This window comes from Garra rufa, chromosome 23 (genome assembly GCF_049309525.1).
Source record: "Garra rufa chromosome 23, GarRuf1.0, whole genome shotgun sequence".
NCBI classification, from domain to species: Eukaryota; Metazoa; Chordata; class Actinopteri; order Cypriniformes; family Cyprinidae; genus Garra; species Garra rufa.
The window spans coordinates 16,044,648-16,068,572 of NC_133383.1; the positions used below are offsets into that span (position 1 = coordinate 16,044,648).

At 34.4% G+C, this 23,925-nt stretch overlaps 1 protein-coding gene across 1 annotated transcript in view; it reads left to right on the forward strand.

Annotated features, from left to right (window-relative positions):
* robo3 (roundabout, axon guidance receptor, homolog 3 (Drosophila)) overlaps window positions 1-23,925 on the forward strand; it is a 227,771-nt gene that overhangs the window by 138,165 nt on the left and 65,681 nt on the right. Inside the window, exons 4-9 of the mRNA XM_073829030.1 lie at window positions 1,481-1,601; window positions 1,691-1,829; window positions 3,435-3,562; window positions 14,698-14,822; window positions 19,617-19,788; window positions 22,479-22,684. Coding sequence (XP_073685131.1) covers window positions 1,481-1,601; window positions 1,691-1,829; window positions 3,435-3,562; window positions 14,698-14,822; window positions 19,617-19,788; window positions 22,479-22,684 — 891 coding nt within the window. The remainder of the gene's footprint in view (window positions 1-1,480; window positions 1,602-1,690; window positions 1,830-3,434; window positions 3,563-14,697; window positions 14,823-19,616; window positions 19,789-22,478; window positions 22,685-23,925) is intronic.

A 23,925-nucleotide genomic window follows, 5' to 3' on the forward strand; every position in this document is an offset into this window, starting at 1 on the left:
CAATGTTTTTAAACACTGCTTAAAATACAGTTGTTTTAAATCGCACAGTATTACTGTGGTATCACAATATTTTATTGTATTTTTGATCAAATAAATGCAGCTTTGGGGAGTATAAAAGACTTCAAATATTACCGACCCAAACCAAAAGTAGTATTTTTATTCATAAGTATTTTAATACATGTATTTTCTTTTCATTTTCTTTTTCTCTAGAATGAATTTCAGTTTTAAAGTACTTTACTTCTTTCATATAAATTTGCCAAAGCATTCAGACAAATCTTTTTTGAATAGAAATAAAAACATACACTACCAGCCAAAAGTATTTGAACAGTAAGATTTTAAATGTTTTTAAAGAATTCTCTTCTGCTCACCAAGCCTGCATTCATTTGATTCAAAATACAGCAAAAGCAGTACAATTTTACAATATTTGTACTGTTTAAAATAACTGCTTTCTATTTGAATATATTTAAAATGTAATTTATTCCTGTGATCAAAGCAACATTTTCAGCAGCATAACTTCAGTCTTTAGTGTCACATGATCCTTCAGAAATCATTCTAATATGCTGACTTGCTGTTCAAGAAACATTTTTTACACTTTTTTTTTCAAGATGTAAGATATCTGATGTATAAAAAGATCCAAAGATAAGAATTTATCTGAAATTGATCTACTCTGTTCATTCAAAAATTGATCAAAAGTGATGATAAAGACATTTATAATGTTGCAAAAAAATTCTATTTCAGATAAATGCTGTTGTTCTGAATGTTCTATTCATCATTCTACTCAGCTGTTTTCAACAAAATATAAAAATAATAAATGTTTTTTGAAGAGCAAATCAGAATATTAAAATCATTTCTGAAGGATCATGTGACTGGAGCAATGATGCTAAAAGTTCAGCTTTGAAATCACAGGAATAAATTACATCTTAAAATATATTCTAATAGCAAATAGTTATTTTAAATAGTAAAAATATTTTAAAAATTTGGATCAAATAAATGCAGGCTTGGTTAGCAGAAGAGACTTTTTAAAACATTAAAAATCGTTTTGGTATGGTAACATATTTTGAGTTCAGAGAGGACATTACTCTGAAGAGCTCACACAAACATGCACAAACTAACAAATAGGAATATTTAATTTTCTATATCTCTCTCTGTTCTCTCAACATCACAGCATTGTCCCTGTGTTTGTGTATCTCTCTCTCTATTATTGTCCGTTCTATGACTCTCTCATCAGCCACTCGACTAAATAGACTATTAAAGCACTTTTACTAAATGTATCATTTTGGCCGTCCTCTCTGTGTCAAGTGTTTCATAAACAACAAAACTGGCTTTTGCTTTAGTATTTATGTTTTTTCCAGAGCCTGGAAGCTGCGTTCATAAAACATCACAGCATGTTTGGCTTCCTATAGGGACCAGTTCAGTTTTTAGTGTCTTTTTCTCTTAGATGTTTTATAAATGACAGATCTTGGTGTGCTTTTCTTTACAGATCCGTGGAGGGAAGCTGATGATCTCAAACACTAGAAAGAGCGATGCAGGAATGTATGTGTGTGTTGGAACTAATATGGTTGGAGAGAAGGACAGCGACCCTGCTGAGCTTGTAGTGTTTGGTGGGTTTGTAATTCTACTTTATCCTATAGCTTTCATTTTCTCTCCTTGAGTCTCACATTGATCTCTCTGGATATTCTCTCTCCTGTAGAGCGGCCCATGTTTGTACGCAGACCTGTGAATCAGGTGGTCCTCGCTGATGACACGGTGGATTTTCAGTGTGAGGTTCAGGGCGACCCTACTCCCACAATACGCTGGAGGAAGGAGGAAGGAGAACTGCCTCGGGGAAGGTGAGACTTAATCAAAAGCAATAAAATGGTGGCATTAGGAATATGATAAAAGACTAAAAATTAATTAATTAAATAAGAAATAATTATATTGAAAATATGTAATAATAATACTAGTAACAGTATTAGTAATAAGAATTTTAATGTATGTTGTAAATATAATTGTATTTATTATAATAAAGCATTAAAATAATAAACTGCATGTAAATTATACAATTTTTAATAATAATAGTATTAATAATATGTATTATATAAATATGGTTTTATTTATTATTAAACAAAAAAATAATACATATAAATTATACATTAAAAAGTAATAGTACATTTTTAATAATCATAATGTGTCTGTATCAATAAAATATAAATGAATAAATCAAATCGTAAATAAAAGTACATTTTAATTTTAAATACTATAAATATTAATTATTGCAAATTTTGTTATAAATATATTTTTGTTTAATATTTTAATAAGTATTTTGGCAAATAATATACTGCAATTTAAAAAATATATGTATATAAAAATTATTAAACATTGTTAGAAGTACTACTACTAATAATATTAATGTATTATTTTAATAAATACAATTTTAAATAGAGTAATTACATTTTAAATATAAATACAAAATTTATTTATGGTAAATTAGATGTAAATATCGCAAATATTTAAAAAATATATTAAAATATATATAATATATATTATTTAATATTTTTAATAATTATTCAAAAAAACTCATTGAACACTGTTAACAGTAACAAATATATATATAATGTAAATATATTTTCATTTAATATTTTTAATAATTATTTTGTCAAACAATATTGTTATTTTTTAAAATAGATGTATATAAAAGTTTAAAACTTATTGAACACTTAGCAATAAAAATAATAATAATGTTAGTGTATTATATGAATAAATAAATTTTTAATTTTTACATTTAAATTTTAAATACTATAAATAATAAAAATAGTTTTTTTTGTAAAAATATTTTTGTTCAATATATTTAATTATGTTGGCAAATTATTAAAAACATTGAACACTGTTAGCAGTAAAAAATACTGTATTTTAAATACTGTAAATATTAAATATCACAAATATTTTGTAAATATGTATGTGTGTGTGTATGTATATATATATATATATATATATATATATATATATATATATATATATTTGTAATAATTATTTTAGCAAACAATATACTGCAATTTAAAAATATATGTATATAAAGGTTAAAAACTCTGAAGGGCACTGTTAGCGGTTATTATAATAATAATAATCATAAAATGTATTATAATAATAAAATAATTTTAAATAAAATGTAATAATAAATATTAATAAAATATATATATATATATATATATATTTAGTTTTTATTATTTTGGCAAATAATGTACTGCAATTTAAAAATATGTGTATATAAAAGTTAAAAACTCATTGAACACCATTAGCAGCAGATGTTAATGACACTGAAGCGTTACAGTGCTAAAATCCAATGTAGCGAAACTTTGCTGATACAGCTGGCAGAGAACAATGGGACTTTATAGGCAAAAACTAGGGGGTAACTTTGGTGTGTGTGTGTGTGTGTGTGTGTGTGTGTTTTCTGGCAGGTTTGAGATCCGTGCCGACAACAGTCTGCATCTTACTCAGGTGAAGGCTGAAGATGAAGGCTCATACACCTGTTTATCTGAGAACAGCGTGGGCAAAGCCGAAGCATCCGGAACACTTCAGGTCCACGGTGAGTTACAACAACTGTGCAGACGCACAAATGCTGCTTAGCTCAGTAACTCTCTCTCCAAAACACACTAATACACGTCCACACAGCAGCACATCTGACGGATTTGACAATAATTCTATTATATTCTTCTCTCTGACTTTAGCATCTTTCTCACACACACTCCGCCAAGTCTGAATTGTATTAGCGGGAGCCCACACACACACACACACACACACACACACACACACACACACACACGTGCTGGCCTTGCATTTTGCTGATTACAGGAGTGAAGTGCTATGGCAACAGCCATTTATTTAAAGCTGCCAGATGCAATTAACATAATTCCATCTGGTTAGAGGAACTTCTTGCTTTATAAAACATGACTGTGGTCTTGGAAACATGCATGCATTACGAATATTCTACACACTTAATAGATGTTTATAGCAGCACACTGGCTGTGAATGATTTCACCTGACAGCTGATGGAGAGATGATTCAACGTGTGAGTGAAACGGAAATATTATTAGTACAGCTTAGTAGGAAACATTGTAGGCTTCACTGTCAGACAGAAGGAATCTACATCATGTTACAACAACAAGTTTATTCCTGTTCACGTCATGTTGGAATTAGCATAGTTATTTTTCGAGTTTTCCAACTCGAAACTGTTCATGTTCAAAATGACTAGTTGGTATTTTGTTTTGAAAGCTTTGACTTTCATTTGTTTATTCTTATATCATGTATAATAAAAGAAATAAAATGTAATAAAATTTAAGTACACTAAATTAAAGCTAAAGTAATGTATTACGTGTGATAAAAGTATTTCAGTATTATATTAATATATTTTGGAAAAAAAGTAACAAAAAATACTAATAAAATTCTTATAAAATGTAAAATAAAAATGTATATTGTTTTATGTGTATTACATACATATATATATATATATATATATATATATATATTTATTTATTTATTTTTTTTAGAAAAATATATTTTTATGTGTGTGATGTAAAGTTTTTTTATATATTTAGAAAAAACAATATAATGTAAAATAAAAAATCTAAAGTAATGTATTGTGTGTGTGTGTGTGTGTGTGTGTGTGTGTGTGTGTGTGATAAAGTATTTCAGTAAGTATTATATTAATATATTTTGAAAAAAATTACATAAAAAATAACTTAAATTTGTATAAAATGTAAAATAGAAATGTATATATTTATATAATGTATATATTTTATGTTTATATATATATATATATATATAGATATATATTTTGTTTTATAATTATATATCATATATATGTGTATGTGTGACAGTAAAAGTATTTTACTAGGTACTATATTGATATATTTAGAAAAAATTTACAAATCATGAAAATAAAAATTCTAATAAAATTCTTATAAAATGTAAAATAAATAAATAATAAAATAAAAATATTTATATAAAAAAATACACACACACACACACACACACACACACACACACACACACACACACACACACACACACACCACATTTTATATGTGTGTGTGTGTGTGTGTGTGTGTGTGTGTGTGTGTGAAATAGTAAAAGTATTTCAGTGTTATATTAATATATTTTGAAAAAATAGAATAAAAATAATACAATTTTAATATAATGTAAAATAAAAAGGCTAAAGGAATATATGTGTAATATATGTATGTGTATGTGTGTGTGTGTGTGTGTGTGTGTGTGTGTGTGTGTGTGTGTGTGTGTGTGTGTGTGATAAAAGAATTTCAGTAAGTGTTATATTAAAATATTTTGAAGAAAATAATAATAATACAAATCTTGTATATCTTGTGTATATTTTCTATATTTTAGAAAGTATTATATTAGTATATATATGCAAGTGTATATATAGTAAGTACTTTATATATTGTGTAAGTAAGTATTTTTAAGTATTAAGTATTCTATGAACCAAAAAAAGTGCACATGCATCTTTTTTGCTGTTATGAGTGTTGTCATAGAAACAAATATTGGTGCAAGTCTGACGATGTTAACAGCTCAGAGTCATCTTATAATTATGGTAATTCCAACATGACATGAACAAAACATAATTTAGAGTTTCTCTCATCACTTCCTCCTCATCTCCTTTTCCTGTCACCGCCGCCCGTTGTTGTTTCATCCCACTTGTGTTTCATTAATCACTCAGACATTTTTTTTTTCCTTCATGTTCTAAATACAAAACTTTCCAGTCCACTCATCTCATTTTTATCCATATTTTTTTTTTGTCTCTCTCTCCATCCTCACCTCCATTATAGTGGGCCGATCTCGTAAGTACCATTCCATTTCATTTCTCTGCATGCGTGTGATTGTGCTTCACTTGTTTTGGAGGCCGTGATTGGTTGTGACAGGGTTACGACTCTACTCTGGCCAATCACATCTGCCTATTTGCCTGTCATAAGTCTTCCACTTAAAGCGACGGTTCACAAATATGAAAATTGTCATTTGCTCACCCTCATGTCACATCGTGTCCTTCTTCTGCAAAACACAAAAGATGGTATTTTGAAGAAAAGGTTCAATGAAAATCAATGTGGTCCAAAACACCATGAACCTTTTTTTTTATATCTTTTGAATTTTGCAGAATAAAGAACTTCATACAGGTTTAAAATTATGACAGAATTCATATTTTTGGTTAAACTATCCATCCACATACAGAAGTAATGAGTGCCTATCTAGTCCAGCTCATTAACTCAAATACTCTGAGCAGTAACAATGGTTTTCACTGTTAAAAAAGACATAGAAATGCATGTATTTAAAACTTCAGAGGTTTTTTGAAGTGTGACTGTTTTTTACTTCTCTGCATGTTCTTTAGTGAGCAGAGATACAAAAGGTCATTCTCTAGCAGAGTGCAAGAGTGACCTCTGTCCTTTTACTCCAGACTGTGAGAAAAGCGTGATCAAATTACAGAGACACTGAAAGACAGGTTGTCTGCTCCAAAGCTTGACCATAATACATCAGTGGATGTGAGTTCTGGAAGAGTTGAGGGATCTGGAACTGATTTTCTTCCATGATGGTTTTGTGTAGTGTGGCCCAGTCAGTTAGCTAGAACAACTCTGTATTGTCAGCAGAAACCACTTGGGTTTGGCTTTGAAGCTTTGTGGAGTCACCGAGCCTACAATCGTTTTACCCTTAAAAGTGTTCATAAATAGCATAAAATAAATACTCTCACTTTTAGCCTTTTTAGAATTCAAATTTCATACCACTTGCTTTGTTTTTCTTGCGAGAACTGTATTTAACTCGAGGCACAATGAGGACCGAGAAGTAATTTCCAGATATGTTATTTCTGTCGATGAAAAACAGTGCTTGTTCACAAGTGGAAACATCTATATCTGATGCTGACGGAGCACTTCAGTGATAGCCAGACAGACCGACAGACACACAGAATGAAAGAAAGAACATGTTTTCTGAGGGAAGCAAGAGCGTACCGCCTGTTTTTTAAGGGGGTAGAAAGAAACCGTTCTCTGCAGGGTGGTAGTTTTCATACAACCCGACTTGGGCCTTTGGTGTTTGGTATTTTCTCTTTTGTTATTTGTGTCTTGGATGAGTTAGGTTTAATTGAAAGTTTGGGAAATGTACTTTTAGAGCTGCTTGAACTGTTTTTGTAGTATTCTTTTAGCCTGACAAAGATGTCATCCAAAACCTAGTGGGCTGCCTACCTAGATAACATTTTTAGGCACAGAAGTCAAACCGTACCTAAAGGAAAATGTTGTTGCTCACATGTTTGTTATGAACAGCTCAAGGCAAATCTCAGCTGTTTAGAGTTCTAGGAAGATGTTAAAATGTTATTATCTTTTAAAAATCCATAACAATTCATTGCTCTATAGGGAAACAATGGAGATGTCAAAGTGATTTAATTTGTAATTTTCAACCGGGGGAAAAGCAGCTTTTTAGGAAATCTTGTTTTGTTCATCTTTCATGTCTTTTATGCTCACCAAGGTTGCATTTTTGCAGTTAAAACAATCATTTTGTGAACTATTATTACTGTTTAAGTTGGTGTTTTCTATGTCAGTGTCACATGATCCCTCAGAAATCATTCTAATATGTGATAGATTAATTAATTTATTAATTAATAGAATGAATATAATAAAAAAAAACTGCATTTATTTTGAATTAATAAATATAAATAAATTATATACACTACAGTTCAAAAGTTTGGGACCAGGAAGATTTTTTTAAAAGGTCTCTTATGCTCATCAAAGTTGCATTTATTTGATCAAAAATATGAAAAAAAGTAAAAATAACTGTAATATTATGAAATATTATTGCACTTTAAAATAATGGTTTACTAATTTAATATACTAAAAACTGGAATCCTGTGATACTTTGTTTTGTTTTCAAAAAATGTAAAAAAAGAACAGAATGTTTTCAAAAAATAAATGTTTGTAATAATATACACTACCGTTCAAATGTTTAGGGTCTGTAATTTTTTTCTTTTCTTTTTTTTTAAGGAAAAATGATGTGTTCAGTTAATACAAAAGTGATGTTTAAGATTTATATTCTTAGAAAATATTTATATTTTGCATAAATACTGTTCTTTTGAACTTGTTATTCATCATAGTATCCTGAAAAAAGTATCACATGTTCCAAAAATATTATTGTTAATGTTTCCAATGTTGATAATAAATCATATTAGAATGATTTCCGGAACACTGAACACTTGAGTAATGATGCTGAATAATTCAGCTTTGCATCACAGAAACAAATTATATTTTAAAGTATATTAAAATACAAAACCATTATTTTAAACTGTAATAATATTTTACAATATTACAGTTTTTTTCTCTATTTTTGATCAAATAAATACAGCCTTGATGAGCAGAATAGATTACTTTAAAAAACATATCAAATCCTACAAATCCAAAACTTTAGACCTATATATATATATATATATATATATAAGCTGTATTTTCTGTATTTTATTCAGTACTGGAAAATATCAAGTTATCTAAGTGAAAATATAATACTTAATATTTCTGTCTGTGTAATTTCTGTGTGCTTAATTTCTGTGAGCATCAATTTGCGAATGTTAGACTCTATTAAAATCAACTTTTCACACATTCTTAAAAGTAGATGTAGACAGTGAAAAGTTAGATTTTGAGTTTTGCAACATAGTTATAAAATTAGCATTTTTAGACTTCTAAGCCAGATAAGTGTGTCAGAACATTCTGTATTCAGTGGAAAAGCCAGACGTTTAATACACACCGGGTTAGATTAGTCAGACTTTGTGCGAGGGAGAAACAGGACGAGATCCTGTCTTCTTTCCACTAAAGATGACGGATTCGTTTCATCATTCGCACAGCGTCGTGGAATAATCCACAGCATGTTTCCTCAACTGCCCTCTTCATTTGCATGTCTAAGAGCTGAGACAATAAATATGAAATAAACCCATGTAGCAGCAGATTAATCCTGATGCACTGAGGCGCTTCTCCAACTGTGCTCATTTTAAGCTGTCCTAAAAAAAGTGGGTCCTATTCCAAACTCTGACAGGACTGATCTTAGCCCATGCATATTACTGTATCCTCAAGGGGGCGGAGGGAGTATTTAAAACACCACAAGCTCTCTGAGAAACCGCATTTATGCAGATGACTCTCTCGTTTTGATTATGCAGTAAATATACAGCTTATGAATTTGGCAGGTAATGCCGGACAGAAACGGCTGCTCAGCTAGGCATTGTAAACATATGCCCTGCATTGGTGTAGATAACCTGCAATGCTGTAAAGCGTTTAATCGGTTACACTCTAAAGACTGTATTAATTGCATGTAGGGGGTTTTAATTGCGGTGGCGATCGCTGAAGCGTGGCCCTTCCACACTTTCTGTCCGCATCACTGTTCGACGCTGACAACTGCCTGTCATGGCGAGTCCCTCTGGGGATAGACGCAATGTTTGAAGAGCCGGTGAATCTGCATATGAGTTTGTGGCGGTGTATTCGCTAACCACTAACTCTCACTGAAGGTGTTGGATCCTTTCGTGTGTTGTGGTCCATCTTGGGAAAAAGCGAAGTTCCATGAATAATTTTTAGCTTCAGCACTTTTGTTTAGCCTATGTGAGTGGGTGACACTTTTGACCTGTCACTAGCCAGCCAGCCATCCTGGCACCTTCACAGCTCTGTCTACTGCTATTCCGTCAAATACACCATCTGTGATACTTCCAGGAAGAAATGTCCAGAAAGACTTATAGATATCTTAACAGATGGCATACCATATATAACTTGGAATAGTTGTAGTAGATTTTATGGTTGAGCAGTTGTGTTTTTTTCCTCCATAGCTAACTTTAGAAGATATTTCACAGAAAATATGTTTACATTTAGTCCACAAGAGAAAATAATAGTTTTTGATAAAATGACCCTGTTCAAATGTTTACATACACTTGATTCTTAATACTTTGTTGTTACCTGAATGATCCACAGCTGTGTTTTTTTGTTTAGTGATAGTTGTTCATCAGTCCCTTCTTTGTCCTGAACAGTTAAACTGCCTGCTGTTCTTCAGAAAAATCCTTCAGGTTCTACGAACTCTTTGGTTTTTTAGCATTTTTGAGTATTTGAACCCTTTCCAACAATGACTGTATGCTTTTGAGATCCATCTTTTCACACTGAGGACAACTGAGGAACTCATATGCACCTATTACAGAAGGTTCAAATGCTCACTGATGCTCCAGAAAGAAAAAACATGCATTTAGAGCATCGGGGTGAAAACTTTTGGAATTTAAAGATCAGGGTGAATTGAACTTAGTTTGTCTTGTGGGAAACATGTAAGTATCTTCTGTAGCTTCTGAAGGGCACTACTAAATTAAAAAATATGATATTTAGGCAAAATAAAAACTATTTACTCATCCTCAGTCCGTTCAAAACTTTACACCCCTGGGTCTTAATGGAGCATCAGTGAGCATCTCAATCTTTTGTAATAGTTGCATATGAATGATGGATCTCAAAATCACACAGTCATTGTTGAAAAGGGTTCAAATACACAAAAATGCTGAAAAACCAAAGAATTTGTAGGACCTAAAGGATTTCTTTGAAGAACAGCAGGCAGTTTAACTGTTCAGGACAAACAAGGGACTCAACTATCACTAAACAAAAACAAAAAAGCTGTGGATCATTCAGGTAACAACGCAGTATTAAGAATCAAGTGTATGCACACTTTTGGTCATGGTCATTTTTTTATTAATTCAACTAGTACTAAATTAAAAAAATAACATGCATTTTGTATGATCCCTCTTATTTTGACAAAATAATTAACATTTTGCAGGTTTTTTTGGCCCATATTTCAAGGCCTGGCATTTTTTATTCACTTGATTTGTCTCTTAAAGGATGCTCTTTTTGGTGGTGGTAGAGGTATTATGTATATTTTAAATCCTTTCCCTAAATCTCTCCCTATCATACCATATTAGCATGCATCTGACACCTCCATTCTCTCAAAACTCCATGCTGTTTCTGTAATGTTGTTTTAACTGGTAATTATTTATCACAGCCCAAGGCACATTCTGTTAGTCGCTTTCACTTCTTGTTGCTACATATTTTTAGAGTGACATCTCTTGAGACAGTGTGTGTTTCTGTAACATCGCATTCTCCCCATAAATATTCACAGTCATATATATTCATTTTTGTAAATTTTAGAGAAGACTCATAAGATTTGTGGTATTACATACCATTAAGTCAATATTTCAGCCCTTGCATCAGCCCAGGTGAGAAATACAGTCAATAATACCAGGGGAATGGGAAATTGGTATCATTACCTTTGCTTTGAGGTCTCTCTAGACTAGTGTCCTAAATTATAGCGACAAGGGATGTGTTTCAGATTTGACCTCCAGGGTCAGCGATATGGCTCCTGCTTGACCTCTGGACAGCAACCCCAATGACCCCTATGGCCAGGCTCCCTATTGGGCCTTGTTCTGTTCCAACATGCTTGTCGCCTCCAAGCTGTGATGCAGCCTACGCTCAACGACGAAGTCTACGAGAAAAAGCCAGCAGGCAGGCAGGGAGCCAATCGGAAAATTGATCAGAGACAGCTGCATTGATGCAGATTGCATCTTTTGGATTGTATTTGACTTTTGTAATGAAAGAAACAAAAAGTAATAGAAAAAGGAGAGTCTAAGCCAGTGGTGGGGTGAAATAAAAGACTGATTGAGGTAGATCGTGAGACAAATAGAGTGCAGTTTGTTAGGCACATTAGTAGGGAAGGTGCAACCGCTATCAGCCCTTCGCTTGATGAATTAGTGGGAAATTTAAGGTGAGCTAAAGGAGAAAGACCTTCCTGAGTATAAATGCGTGTTGTCAGAGCCGACGCGTCACTCTAATCGTGTGTGAAACGCTAGAAAAAAAATTGCACAGGAGTGGGAAGGAGGATGAGAAATCAATTAGCCAGTGAAGGTTAAAGGTGACAGGATTGCACATTCACAGGCGCCTGATAAAGGGCAATAGCACGGAAATAATCAATACCCATCAGCCCAGCTGAGCTCCGACAACTGAAAGACGATCATCAGTTTAGTTTCTATTCCACCCTCGATGCTAAAATTCCAAACTCTGTTTATCACGCAGGATCCTCTACTAATATGGGAATTTGTTCCTGCAAAAGACGTATCAGTCTTGGCCACAATTCAAAATGGAAGAATTGGCTCCCTTTCAGTTCATGAGTGAGAATTTGAATTGAATTTGGCTACACCTCACAGAAAGTAGAACTGGAATTTAAATGAGAGGAAGTGGAATTTACTGAACACCCATCCATCCATTTATTTATCTGTCCATCTATCCGTCCATTTGTTGATCTATCTATCTATCTATCTATCTATCTATCTATCTATCTATCTATCTATCTATCTATCTATCTATCTATCTATCTATCTATCTATCTATCTATCTATCTATCATCTATCTATCTATCTATCAGTCCATGCATTTGTTCATCCACTCATCCACCCACTCATCCATCCACCCAGCCATCCATCCACTCATCCATCCATCCATCCATCCATTTATTCATCTGTCCACCAAGCCACCCATCCACTCATCCATCCATCCATCTGTCCATGCATTCATCCATCCATCCATTTATTCATCTGTCCATCATCCATGCATTCATTCATCCATCCATCCATTCATCCATCCACTCATCCACTCATCCATTCATCCATCCATACACTCATCCATCTATCCATTCATTCATCTATTTATGCATCTGTCCATTCATTCATTCATCTACTCAGCCATCCATCCATCCGTCCATCCATTCATCCATCCATTCACCCCTCCATCCATTTATTCATCTGTCTACCCATCCATCCATCTATTCACCCATACATCTATTTATTCATCTATCTATTCATCCATCCATGCAATTATTCATCAATCCATCATCCATCCACTCATTCATTCATCCATCCATCCATCCATTCACTCATCCATCCATCTATTTATTCATCTGTCTATGCATCTGTCCATGCATTCATTCATCCACTCATCCACCCACCCACCCACCCATCCATCCATCCACCCATCCATCCATCCATCCATCCATCCATCCATCCATCCATCCATCCATCCATCCATCCACCAATCCAGCCAACCATCCACTCATCAATCCATCCATCCATTCATCCATCCATTCACCCATCCATCCATTTATTCATCGATCTACCCATCCATCCATCTATTCACACATACATCTATTTATTCATCTATCCATTCATCCATCTGTCCATGCAATTATTCATCAATCCATCCACTCATCAATTCATCCATCCATCCATCCATCCATCTACACATCCAACTATTTATTCATCTATCTATGCATCCACAAAAAAATGACGAATGTGTGGTAAAATAAACAGAATTACAAATTTCTGAGTGCAATTAATCGACTACTAAGTCTTAACTCTTTTGGGTTCATCTGACGTCGTTCAGGGACATTTCTTGCGTATGAAAACAGATATTCAGAACGAAACTGAAAACATGTCTCAATTAACATTTAAAAAAATAGCATAATTTTATACACTTTTTAACAGGATTTAAGTTATTTAATTCATTACACAAAAATAGGAGTTGGGTCTGGGTTGAAACTGTTCAAGCCATCGTGATGTTGCTAGGTAGAAAGATCGCTGCAGGACAGATAAGACCAGCAGATTAGCATCCATCACGAACAACCATTGATCAAACTCGCACTAAGGGCAAGAACCAAGCAGCCGCAGCAGAAAGAAAGCCAGCAAGGTCTCATCAAAGAGATTGAGAGAGAGAAAGTGAACGAGATGGACGAAAAGATCGGAGAGAGATGGATGAGACAAACCCAGTGGCCACCCAATGATGCTCTTGGGAGTTTAAGAGTCCTCGTTTATATCCAGACACTCATTAGTGGACAGAAAATGTACATTAGGCCAAAGAGGCCAGATTACTAATATATAAATGTATATTTGCTCTCAGTACGCCCGCATATCCCCCACAAGATAGGGGCTCTTCAGCACTGCATCAGATGTGCTATCATGTGCTTTAAAGTATCTCTGCAGGCAGAGAGAAGAAAAGACTTCCATAATAATTAAGCTCTTTATATCCATCTCTCTCTGCTCAGAAAGACCAGCACTGAAACCTCTGCCTTAGTAATTATATGTATTTGGTTATAGCTGTACTTGAGTTTTCAAAAGCCCTGCTTTTTGTCAAAACAGTCCTGAAATATGATGTGGATTAGTTTTGGTCATGATTTTCAGAGCAAATCCTAACTGTTTATGGGTAAAGGTGTCAGTGTTGGTTTTGTTACATATTTTCAGCTAAATATAGTGAGGGTTACTGTGTGACCTTTGACTTAGTTTAAACAGACTTCATAGCTCTGTTTGCATACTAATGACACTCTACACTAACCTTATCTAACTGGTCCCAGAATGTGGCACTGTGTATAATATCAGCTATGACAGCTTTACTGCATGCCACCAGCAATACTAACACACACACACACACACACACACACACACAGTTCTTCTCCTTGGGAGACTCAAGTTTAGACTAAACAAAACTGCCAGACTCTGTAACTGTAGGACAGTCTCACCTTGGAGGAGTTCTATACATAGCAGAACATTCCAGAAGATCATATAGAATCTATAGGGTCTTGATTTGTTGTGTGTGCATCTGCAGCTTCATAAGTTTCTTTTCTCTTCTTCAGTTCCTCCTCAGATCGTGGTGCGTCCGCGGGATCAGATCTCTACCCAAGGCCGTACTGTCACCTTTCTTTGTGGAACGAAGGGAAATCCCCCTCCCGCTGTGTTCTGGCAGAAAGAAGGTAGTCAGGTAAGAGACAACAGTACACAGATGCACACCGGGGAGCCTTTACAGTCAGTGTCAAAACACATCAAGGTATCTGCCGGATACTTTCATTGTGCTTCCTTGAAGAAAGGGTCAAACTCTAGGGTAGTGACCAAGTATATTAGTGAAAAACAAAGCTTTGTTTTGAAAGGATTCGAAGACTAAAAGGCAAAATCAAATCTCTTACTGATGCTGATAGAGAACTGAGTGTAAGTCAGTCTAGCTTGCTTTTGTTTTACAATGGGCACAAAAATATTTTGATATTTAAAGGGATAATTCACCCAAAAATTAAAATACTGTCATTAATTACTCACCCTCATGTCGTTGCAAACCCGTAAGACCTTCGTTCTTCTTTGAAACACAACTACTCTCATGAACGTGGGTCAAAGACTGAAATAGAAGAGAAGAAATTGTTAAATAAAGCTTCATAAAATAATGGTTGAACCACTAATTTCACATGGACTATTTTATCGATGTCCTTACTACCTTTCTGGGCCTTGAATGTGTCAGTTGCATTGCTGTCTATGGAGGGTTTCGGATTTGATCAAAAATATCTTAATTTGTGTTCCAAAGATGAATGAAGGTCTTACAGGTTTGAAACAACATGAGGTTGAGTAATTAATGACAAAATAATTAAATTAATAATTTTCATTGTTGGGTGAACTGTTCTTTTAAGCCACACTATTTAAAAATAAAATTATAACAATTACATCGATATACCCTTAAAAATCGTCTTAGACACCAAGTGTAATGCTGAAACATTTTTTTGAAGTGTGACTAGAGTGTCCAAATTCTTTTTAAGATCTCTCGATATGTATTATCATGCAAGTTGTTAGCACACTGTGGATCTGTGAGTGACACTTCTAAGATAGGAAAGGAAGTCTAGTGCCCATATAGACTGGGAATCTGATGGATTTATTTTTCATTATCCAGCTGATCTCACCTGGAGGATGAGTTTCTCGAGAAGCGCTTTTACTCTGAAAACTAATGTCTGGCTGGCTGTCTTTGAATCATGTGTATTGTCACTTGTAATCACATGTTTGCTGACATGACAGCAAACATATGATTACAAATGAGAATACATACAATGTTTTTGACAGCTGATCATGCATAACTAGCTCACTGAACTCAAATCAGTGTTGTGTGTGTTTATGAAATCTGTATGTATGTGAATCTTATAAAACCAGTAAATCGTTAAAAAAAGTTTACATACACCTTGCAGAATTTGCAAAACGTTAAAATGTTAACTATTTTACCAAAATAAGAGGGATCATACAAAATGCATGATATTTTTTTTATTTAGTACTGACCTGAATAAGATATTTTACATAAAAGACATTTACATATAGTCCACAGGAGAAAATAATAGTTGAATTTTCAAAAGTTTACATACACTTGATTTATAATACTGTGTTGTTTTGTTTAGTGATAGTTGTTCATGAGTCCTTGTTTGTCCTGAACAAGTAAACTGCTCACTGTTCTTCAGAAAAATCCTTCAGGTCCCACAAATTCTTTAGTTTTTCAGCATTTTTGTTTTTGAACCCTTTCCAACAATGACTTTATGATTTTGAGATTTTTTTTCACAATGAGGACAACTGAGTTTTCACCCCCCAACTCTCAATGCATTGTGTTTTCTTAAATTTACATGCATGTTTTACGTTCAGTATTCATGATTATAAAAAGCAAAAAGAATCACACAGGTTTCTTTTTTTTTTTTTAATCAGTCCAAGTAGTTTCAGAGTCATAGGGACAGAGAGAAAGAAATAGAGAGAGGATGCCTTCCAGCCAGTTTGGATACTGGTGACAAGCCATTCACCCGGTTAGAAGGAACTCTGGGATTTCTGCAGGAGCTTGTTCACGTTCGTGTCTCCTCATTGGGTCAGAGGAGGATAGAACATGTCCCTGGGCTCTGCCAGATAACACGCTCATGTCTCTATTAATAAAGCGCAGCAGAAGAAATAAAGATATAAGCCTCTGGTTGTTCTAAAGCACTCGGAGGAAGGAACCCAGTTCCCGTATCCCTCCCACCATCCTTTCTCATATCCCTTCATCCTTTTTTTTTTTTTTGTCGAGCTGAGTGTGTCATAGGCCAGAGGTGATCAAATATCCTCTGTACGCTGGGCCATGAACTCCTCTCCGGTTAATCTCTCATCTATTCTTTGTTTTTCTCTGTATGTATGTGTGGCCGATCTTTGAGGTCAGTAGATATAGAACAGAACTGAGGATGAGGGTGAGTCCGGTCAGAGCCAGAGGGCTGGGGTGAGGGGGTCACTGGATTATCCCCAAAAACGAAACAGTGACACACACACTGTCAAGTAGGAACAATAGGGCAGCTGTCAGTGTTGCAGCCTCATGCTAAAGGAGGAAGAATCCTTAAAATCCTTCGGCCTTGTCTTTTGTATATCTGGCATTCTTCCTGAACCCCCTGTCTAAGACACCAGCTGAGATAATGCAGCTATTGTTCGGCTCGTGTGTGGATGTGAATCTCAGCGGTCAACTAAATTTATACCCGAGTATCTCATTGAATGCACAGTGATGATCTATTAATGTAAATGCAAATCAGCTATTTCATCCAAGCTCTTAAATCAAAAGTGATTGTGATGAGTCATAAATTATATCAGGGGGCTGATTATCCCATGTTGTTTTTTTTTAATATATTTGTGTCAGTCCCAAACAGTAATGCAACAAATAACGCATGTTAAAATGATTTTACTATGGTTAAGGATACTATGGTTAAAGGCTAGTGTGAGTTATTTGATTAAATAAAACAACAGCAGTAAACTGTTTCTATGATAAAAAGTGAATTCATATTTTATATAATGATAATTTTAATACATTTTATCAAATCGTAAAATTAATATATGGTATGGTATTACTGCTGTCAAATAATTAATCATGATTAATCGCATCTAAAAAAAGGTTTTGTTTACTGTGTATATTTTTTATGTATACACTGCTGTTCAAATGTTTGGGATCAGTAAGATTTTTAATGTTTTTTTATGCTCATAAAGAAGTTTCTTATGCTCACCAAGGCTGTATCTATTTGATTAAAAATGCAGAATATTTTTGAAAATCTTTTGAATAATTTTGTGAAATATTATTGCAATTTAAAATAACAGTTTTCTATTTTAATACACTGTAAAATACAATTTATTCCTGTGATCAAAGCTGAATTTTCAGCATCATTACTCCAGTCTTCAGTGTCACATGATCCTCTGATATGTAGATTTATTATCAGTGCTGGAAACAGTTGTGCTGCTTAATATTTGTTTTTGGAACTTTTTGTGATACTTTTTTCAGGATTCTTTGATGAATAAAATATTAAAAAGAACAGCATTTATTTGAAATAAAAATCTTTTCTAATAATATACACTACCTTTCGAAAGTTTGGGTTCAGTACATTTTTATTCTTTCTTTTTTTTTTTAAATTAATACATTTATTTAGCATGGATGTGTTAATTAATAAGAAGTGATAGGAAAGACTTATATTCTTATATTTTGAATAAAAGCTGTTATTTTGAACTTTTTATTCATCAAAGAATCCTGTGAAAAGTATCACAGGTTCTAACAAAATATTTGGCAGCACAACTGTTTCCAACACTGATAATTGTAATAATTAATCAGCATATCATAATGATTTCTGAAGGATTATGTGACACTGAAGACTAAAGTAATGGCTGATGAAAATTCAGCACTGCGTCACAAAAATAAATAATATTTTAAAGTATAGTAAAATATGAAACCAGTATTTGAAATTGCAATAATATTACTGTTTTTTCTGCATTTTTGATCAAATAAATACAATCTTGATGAGCATAAGAGTCTCTATTAAAAAAATTACAATTCGTTATGATCCCAAACTTTTAAACGTTAGTCTATATAAACACACAGAAATACAGTAATTATTTTGAAAATATTTACTTGTATTTACATGTATATATTTTTATTCATATAATTAATATTATATAGAAATATATAAAATATATAAACATAATTTTTTTCTTAAATATATCCATGCATGCGTGTGTATTTATATGTACATAATAAATACACAGTACACACAAATATATTATCTAAACAAAAAACTTATTTTGGATCAGATTAATCGCAATACATCACGATTAAAGGTTGTATCAGCGATTTCTAGCCTGAAACATAAAGTGTCAAATTCAGCTGACCTTTCTTCACGATCCGCTCGCTGCCTGCCCCATAAATTGTCTGTGAAAAAAACGCGTCTCTCTGGTCAGCCTAGGGTCCGAGATATGCCAAAAAAACAATCGGCACTACCAACCTTTCCACACATAAACAAACAGTGTTCCAACCAATCAGCGTCAGGGGTTTGGTGTTGTGGACTTTCGCTCCGCCTCCCTCACATCCCTGCACCAGTAGGAAAGTCCACAACACCAAACCCCTGACGCTGATTGGTTGGAACACTGTTTGATTATCTGTGGAATAGTTGATAGCGCCGATTGTTTTTTTGGCATATCTCGGACCCTAGGCTGACCAGAGAGACGCGTTTTTTTCACAGACAATTTATGGGGCAGGCAGCGAGCGGATCGTGAAGAAAGGTCAGCTGAAATTGACACTTTATGTTTTAGGCTAGAAATCGCTGATACAACCTTTAATCATTTGACAGCACTAGAAAATGTATTAAAATTTAAACAACAGTTCTAAACAACAATGACTAAATCATTGTGAGTTCTGTTTTGAGTTATTTGAGCTATTCATCAACTTCAAATGTGATTTTTCATGTTTATTTTTTTTTGTTGGTTTGAACAGGTCCTGCTGTTTCCCAGTCAGCCACCTTCACAGTCAGGCCGTTTTTCGGTGTCGTTAAGCGGAGAGCTCACCATTACAGATGTGCACAGCGAGGATTCTGGGTACTACATCTGCCAGGCCATCAGTGTGGCGGGAAGCATCTTGACCAAAGCCCTGCTGGAGGTGGAAAGCAGTGAGTAAAATGCTTCAAACTAGCTTTGGACACACACACAGTTGCCCTTTTATACACCCCCACCAGCTCCATTAAACACCGGCGGTCGACTTGTATTGATATTTTAATATCAATCTAACGACATTAAAGGTCCAGAACTGTACATGTAATTGAATTGCTTGTGTGAGGCCTTATCTCAAAGATTTGAGTAATATTTTTGTTTGCGTTTGAACAAATTGCCGCTTCGCCCCGCCGCAGCCTTTTTGCTCTAAACCAAAATAAATTAAAAAGTCTTCAAAGCCGCCCCAAATTAAAATTTCTGCTTTTGCAAATGAGAGAACAGCAGGAAGCTCTGGAGACGTAATCAGAAAGGACAGGGCACAATCGAGCTATGCAAATAACCCCAGGAACATATGCCGCCTCCGTCATGCTCCCCGGTAACAGGATAAACTGTTTATGTGTACTCCACGTGTGTGCGCGTGTACTAGGCACATCACACGAAAAACCTTCGCCAAGAGTCCAATATCGGCACAGTCTGCTGTAGGTTTGCTTAAAAATCAGGCTTATGAAATATAATCGCGTTTCCCAGAGCCCCCTGTGCCTGCTGTGGCCTCTAAAGATGACGACCCTGCCATGTTGGCATCTGATGTTTGCAGTAATGTTTTTACGTGATACACAATGAAATGATCTATGGACGGATATATATATATATATATATATATGGCGGCGCAGGGTCATTTCACCCAAGGACGTGATTCTTCGTGTCTATGAATTTCACATCATGTAGAAACACAACACGGTTTTGTTTGAGCAATACACCCTTCGTCTTCTTTTCTGACCTTTCGGTTTTTTCTTTTTCTTACTGCAGTGGAGGCAAAATGTCAGAGAGGCAGCCTGCCTTTCCCAGGTCCTTGTTTTTTCAAATGAGAATGCTTAAGTAACCGAATTGTCAATTATTTATCTATGGACTTTCCGTCTCGCTTAGGTCAATAGACAGTAGGTTTTGCCGCTCTAGTCAAACAAATAATACATTATTCATGGGAACATGGCCGTGTTAAGCCATCACGTTACTCTATAGAAGGAGATGCGGCTGAACGAGAGGAAATGGAAGAATAAATTGTAGAAGAACGCAGGCTACTGTAATTATTCTAGAGTGCCGTGTTGAACTGCATTATCAGCTTGGAAAATTTCACAACTTCCTGTGTGGGAAAAGTGCAGTAAAATGCCTTTTTTCTCACATAAATATGTTCATTAATATAGACAGTGGAAATATTCTTACATAAATTGCAGTTCCTTTATAGCTTTATGTGATTTCATGTTTGCTTTTTAAAAAATTATTTAAATACTTGTTGAATAGAAAGTGCATAATTTACTTTATATGTCTTAAGTCTGAGATATCAAGTAGGAATATGCCACATTCAGATTTAAATGGAGCATAGCATAAGTTCAAACACCTCCATTACTGATGATTTGATAAAAACTGCATAATCTTCTTGGGGAAATTTTGTGTTTTTAATATCATGCAGATTTAGAGTAGATCCATCTTTACCTGTTATTGACCCATAAATGTTGTACAGCAAGCTTAAAAGCACAGAATAATTTTAATATAACACAACACAGCCTGCTAAAGGCGTTAAAAATGCATTTGGCTCTGTTCCACTACACAATAACAATATACGTTGATTTCAAAAAGACTTAATAGCCACGATTCAGTTATTTTATTTTATTTTATTTTATTTTATTTTATTTTATTTTATTTTATTTTATTTTATTTTATTTTATTTTATTTGCCTGTACCATAGATCTAATTAAAAACAGATGAATTGCTGATCTTTACTAGTTGGCAGGCTGTAAGTGTGCGAAACAAATGGGCAGTTAAATTCAGTTATTTTTATTTTATTTTATTTTATTTTATTTTATTTTATTTTATTTTATTTTATTTTATTTTATTTTATTTTATTTTATTTATTTTATTTTATTTTATTTTATGTAGGAGGCCTGTGTCATAGATCTAATTAAAATCTGATGAATTACTGATCTTTACTAGTTGGCAGGCTGTAAGTGTGCGAAACAAATGGCTAGTTGAATTCAGTGATTTTAATTTAATTTAATTTAATTTAATTTTATTTTATTTTATTTTATTTTATTTTATTTTATTTTATTTTATTTTATTTTATTTTATTTTATTTTATTTTATTTTATTTTATTTTATGTAGGAGGCCTGTGTCATAGATCTAATTAAAATCTGATGAATTACTGATCTTTACTAGTTGGCAGGCTGTAACTGTGCGAAACAAATGGCTAGTTAAATTCGGTGATTTTAATTTAATTTTATTTAATTTAATTTTATTTTTTTATTTTATTTTATTTTATTTTATTTTATTTTATTTTATTTTATTTTATTATTTTATTTTATTTTATTTTATTTTATTTTATTTTATTTTATTTTATTTTATCTTATTTTATTTTGCCCTGGGCATTTGATACTGTTTTTATTAACTGTGTTTATTTTCATCATTATATGTCATACTCCATGATGATATTGTATTTTACCATCACACTACTCTCAAAATCTCAATTAGCATAATTCCTAGTGTGTCTGTTTTTCAACAATCTCTTGTGTATAATTTGAACAAGGTGGATGATATGGTGGTGTTCCATGCAAATTTGGTTCTCGTAACCCACGCCTCTCTCATTTTTCTCACCCTTAGCCCCATCCGACCGCATCCCTCCCATCATCCGCCAAGGACCGGCCAACCAGACGCTCGCTCCGGGCACCACGGCCCAATTGCAGTGCCACGTGATGGGCAACCCTCTTCCGAGCATCCAATGGGAGCGCGACGGCCAGAGAATCCTGGGCAACGACGAGCGCATTAGCCTAATGGAAAACGGCACTTTACAAATCACAGCCCTGCAGGTACTTCAGTCAAGATGATGTTTAAGAGTCTGTTTTTCAGCATGTACAGCTCTTATTTTCCAAAATGCTAATACCCAGGGGGTATTAACATATGTTTTTTTTCAAATCCAGCCCTCTTCAGTACATGTCCTGTCATGGGCGGCTCTCTTCGTTGACAGACACCATATGCCATCACACAAATTTTCCTTGCTGTGCATTTTTAGACACACTGATGTGACGTTTAAACACAGACGATTGCTGTAAAATGTCATTACCTTATCCGATCAATGGCGGGGGCATAAAACGCGCAATCGAGTTTACAGCAAACAGGCAAGCTTAATTAGCAGATCGATTTTAATACTTGCTCCGTGTACGGTTTCGGGGTGACCCAGCCGCTCATGCAAGAGTTGTGCACGGCGATAAAACCGGTAATTATGATTGTAATGGGAGTGTGTGCCGTCGTTAGTGTTAGCTAATGCTAGCCTAATGAAATCCATTCCTCAAGGCCTCAGGGGTGTGTGCGATTGCAGGTTTCACCTGAGGTCGTGGCACTGCCGTGAACAGAGCTGATGTGTTAATTGATTGTGCCCGGGAATGATTAACAGTCACTCATGCCTTAATTTAATGCTCATTCTGGGCTATAGAAAGGTGGGGAGGCTTGCAATCTTTATGTGCTACTCTCAGCAACCCTGTACTTTAAACGTGCCCTTGACATTGGCTAGCGCCAAAAAATGTAAGTAGCAGCCTCGTTTATCAGTGACGATTTAAGCTTTTGTGTTATATTTTGTTTATTTGGCTTGTTAAACATTGCACGTTTTGTTCAGATGGGCATCTTTGGCTCGGGTGTTGGCCCTGTCCTCTGTGGTCTGGTGCCTCCGTTGGCCCCCTTTAGTCCACGATTACCCCGGCATGATGGGAGAGCGCAAGGGGGCACGGAGACTGGGGTTTGCACAGATGGTAGCGTGCGAGTGTGTGAGAGAGAGAAAGAGAAAGGGAGAGCGCTGTGAAAAGGTGCCATTATACCGGGAGAATCGCCAGAAACTGCCTGCTCTCGACTGTGCCAGGGGAGTGAGGGAAAAAAAGAAATGTGAAAAAGAATGAGAGTGTGTGTGCGTTAGAGAAAAACTAATAGCTTGGAATAGTTCACCCTGAAATTCAGTCTCTATTTATTCTCCTGCTCATTGTTCCAAACCTGTATGGCTTTTTTTTTTTTGTTGTAAAGGGAGAATTTTGGAAGAATATTCTGGGGTAGTATTTTTAGT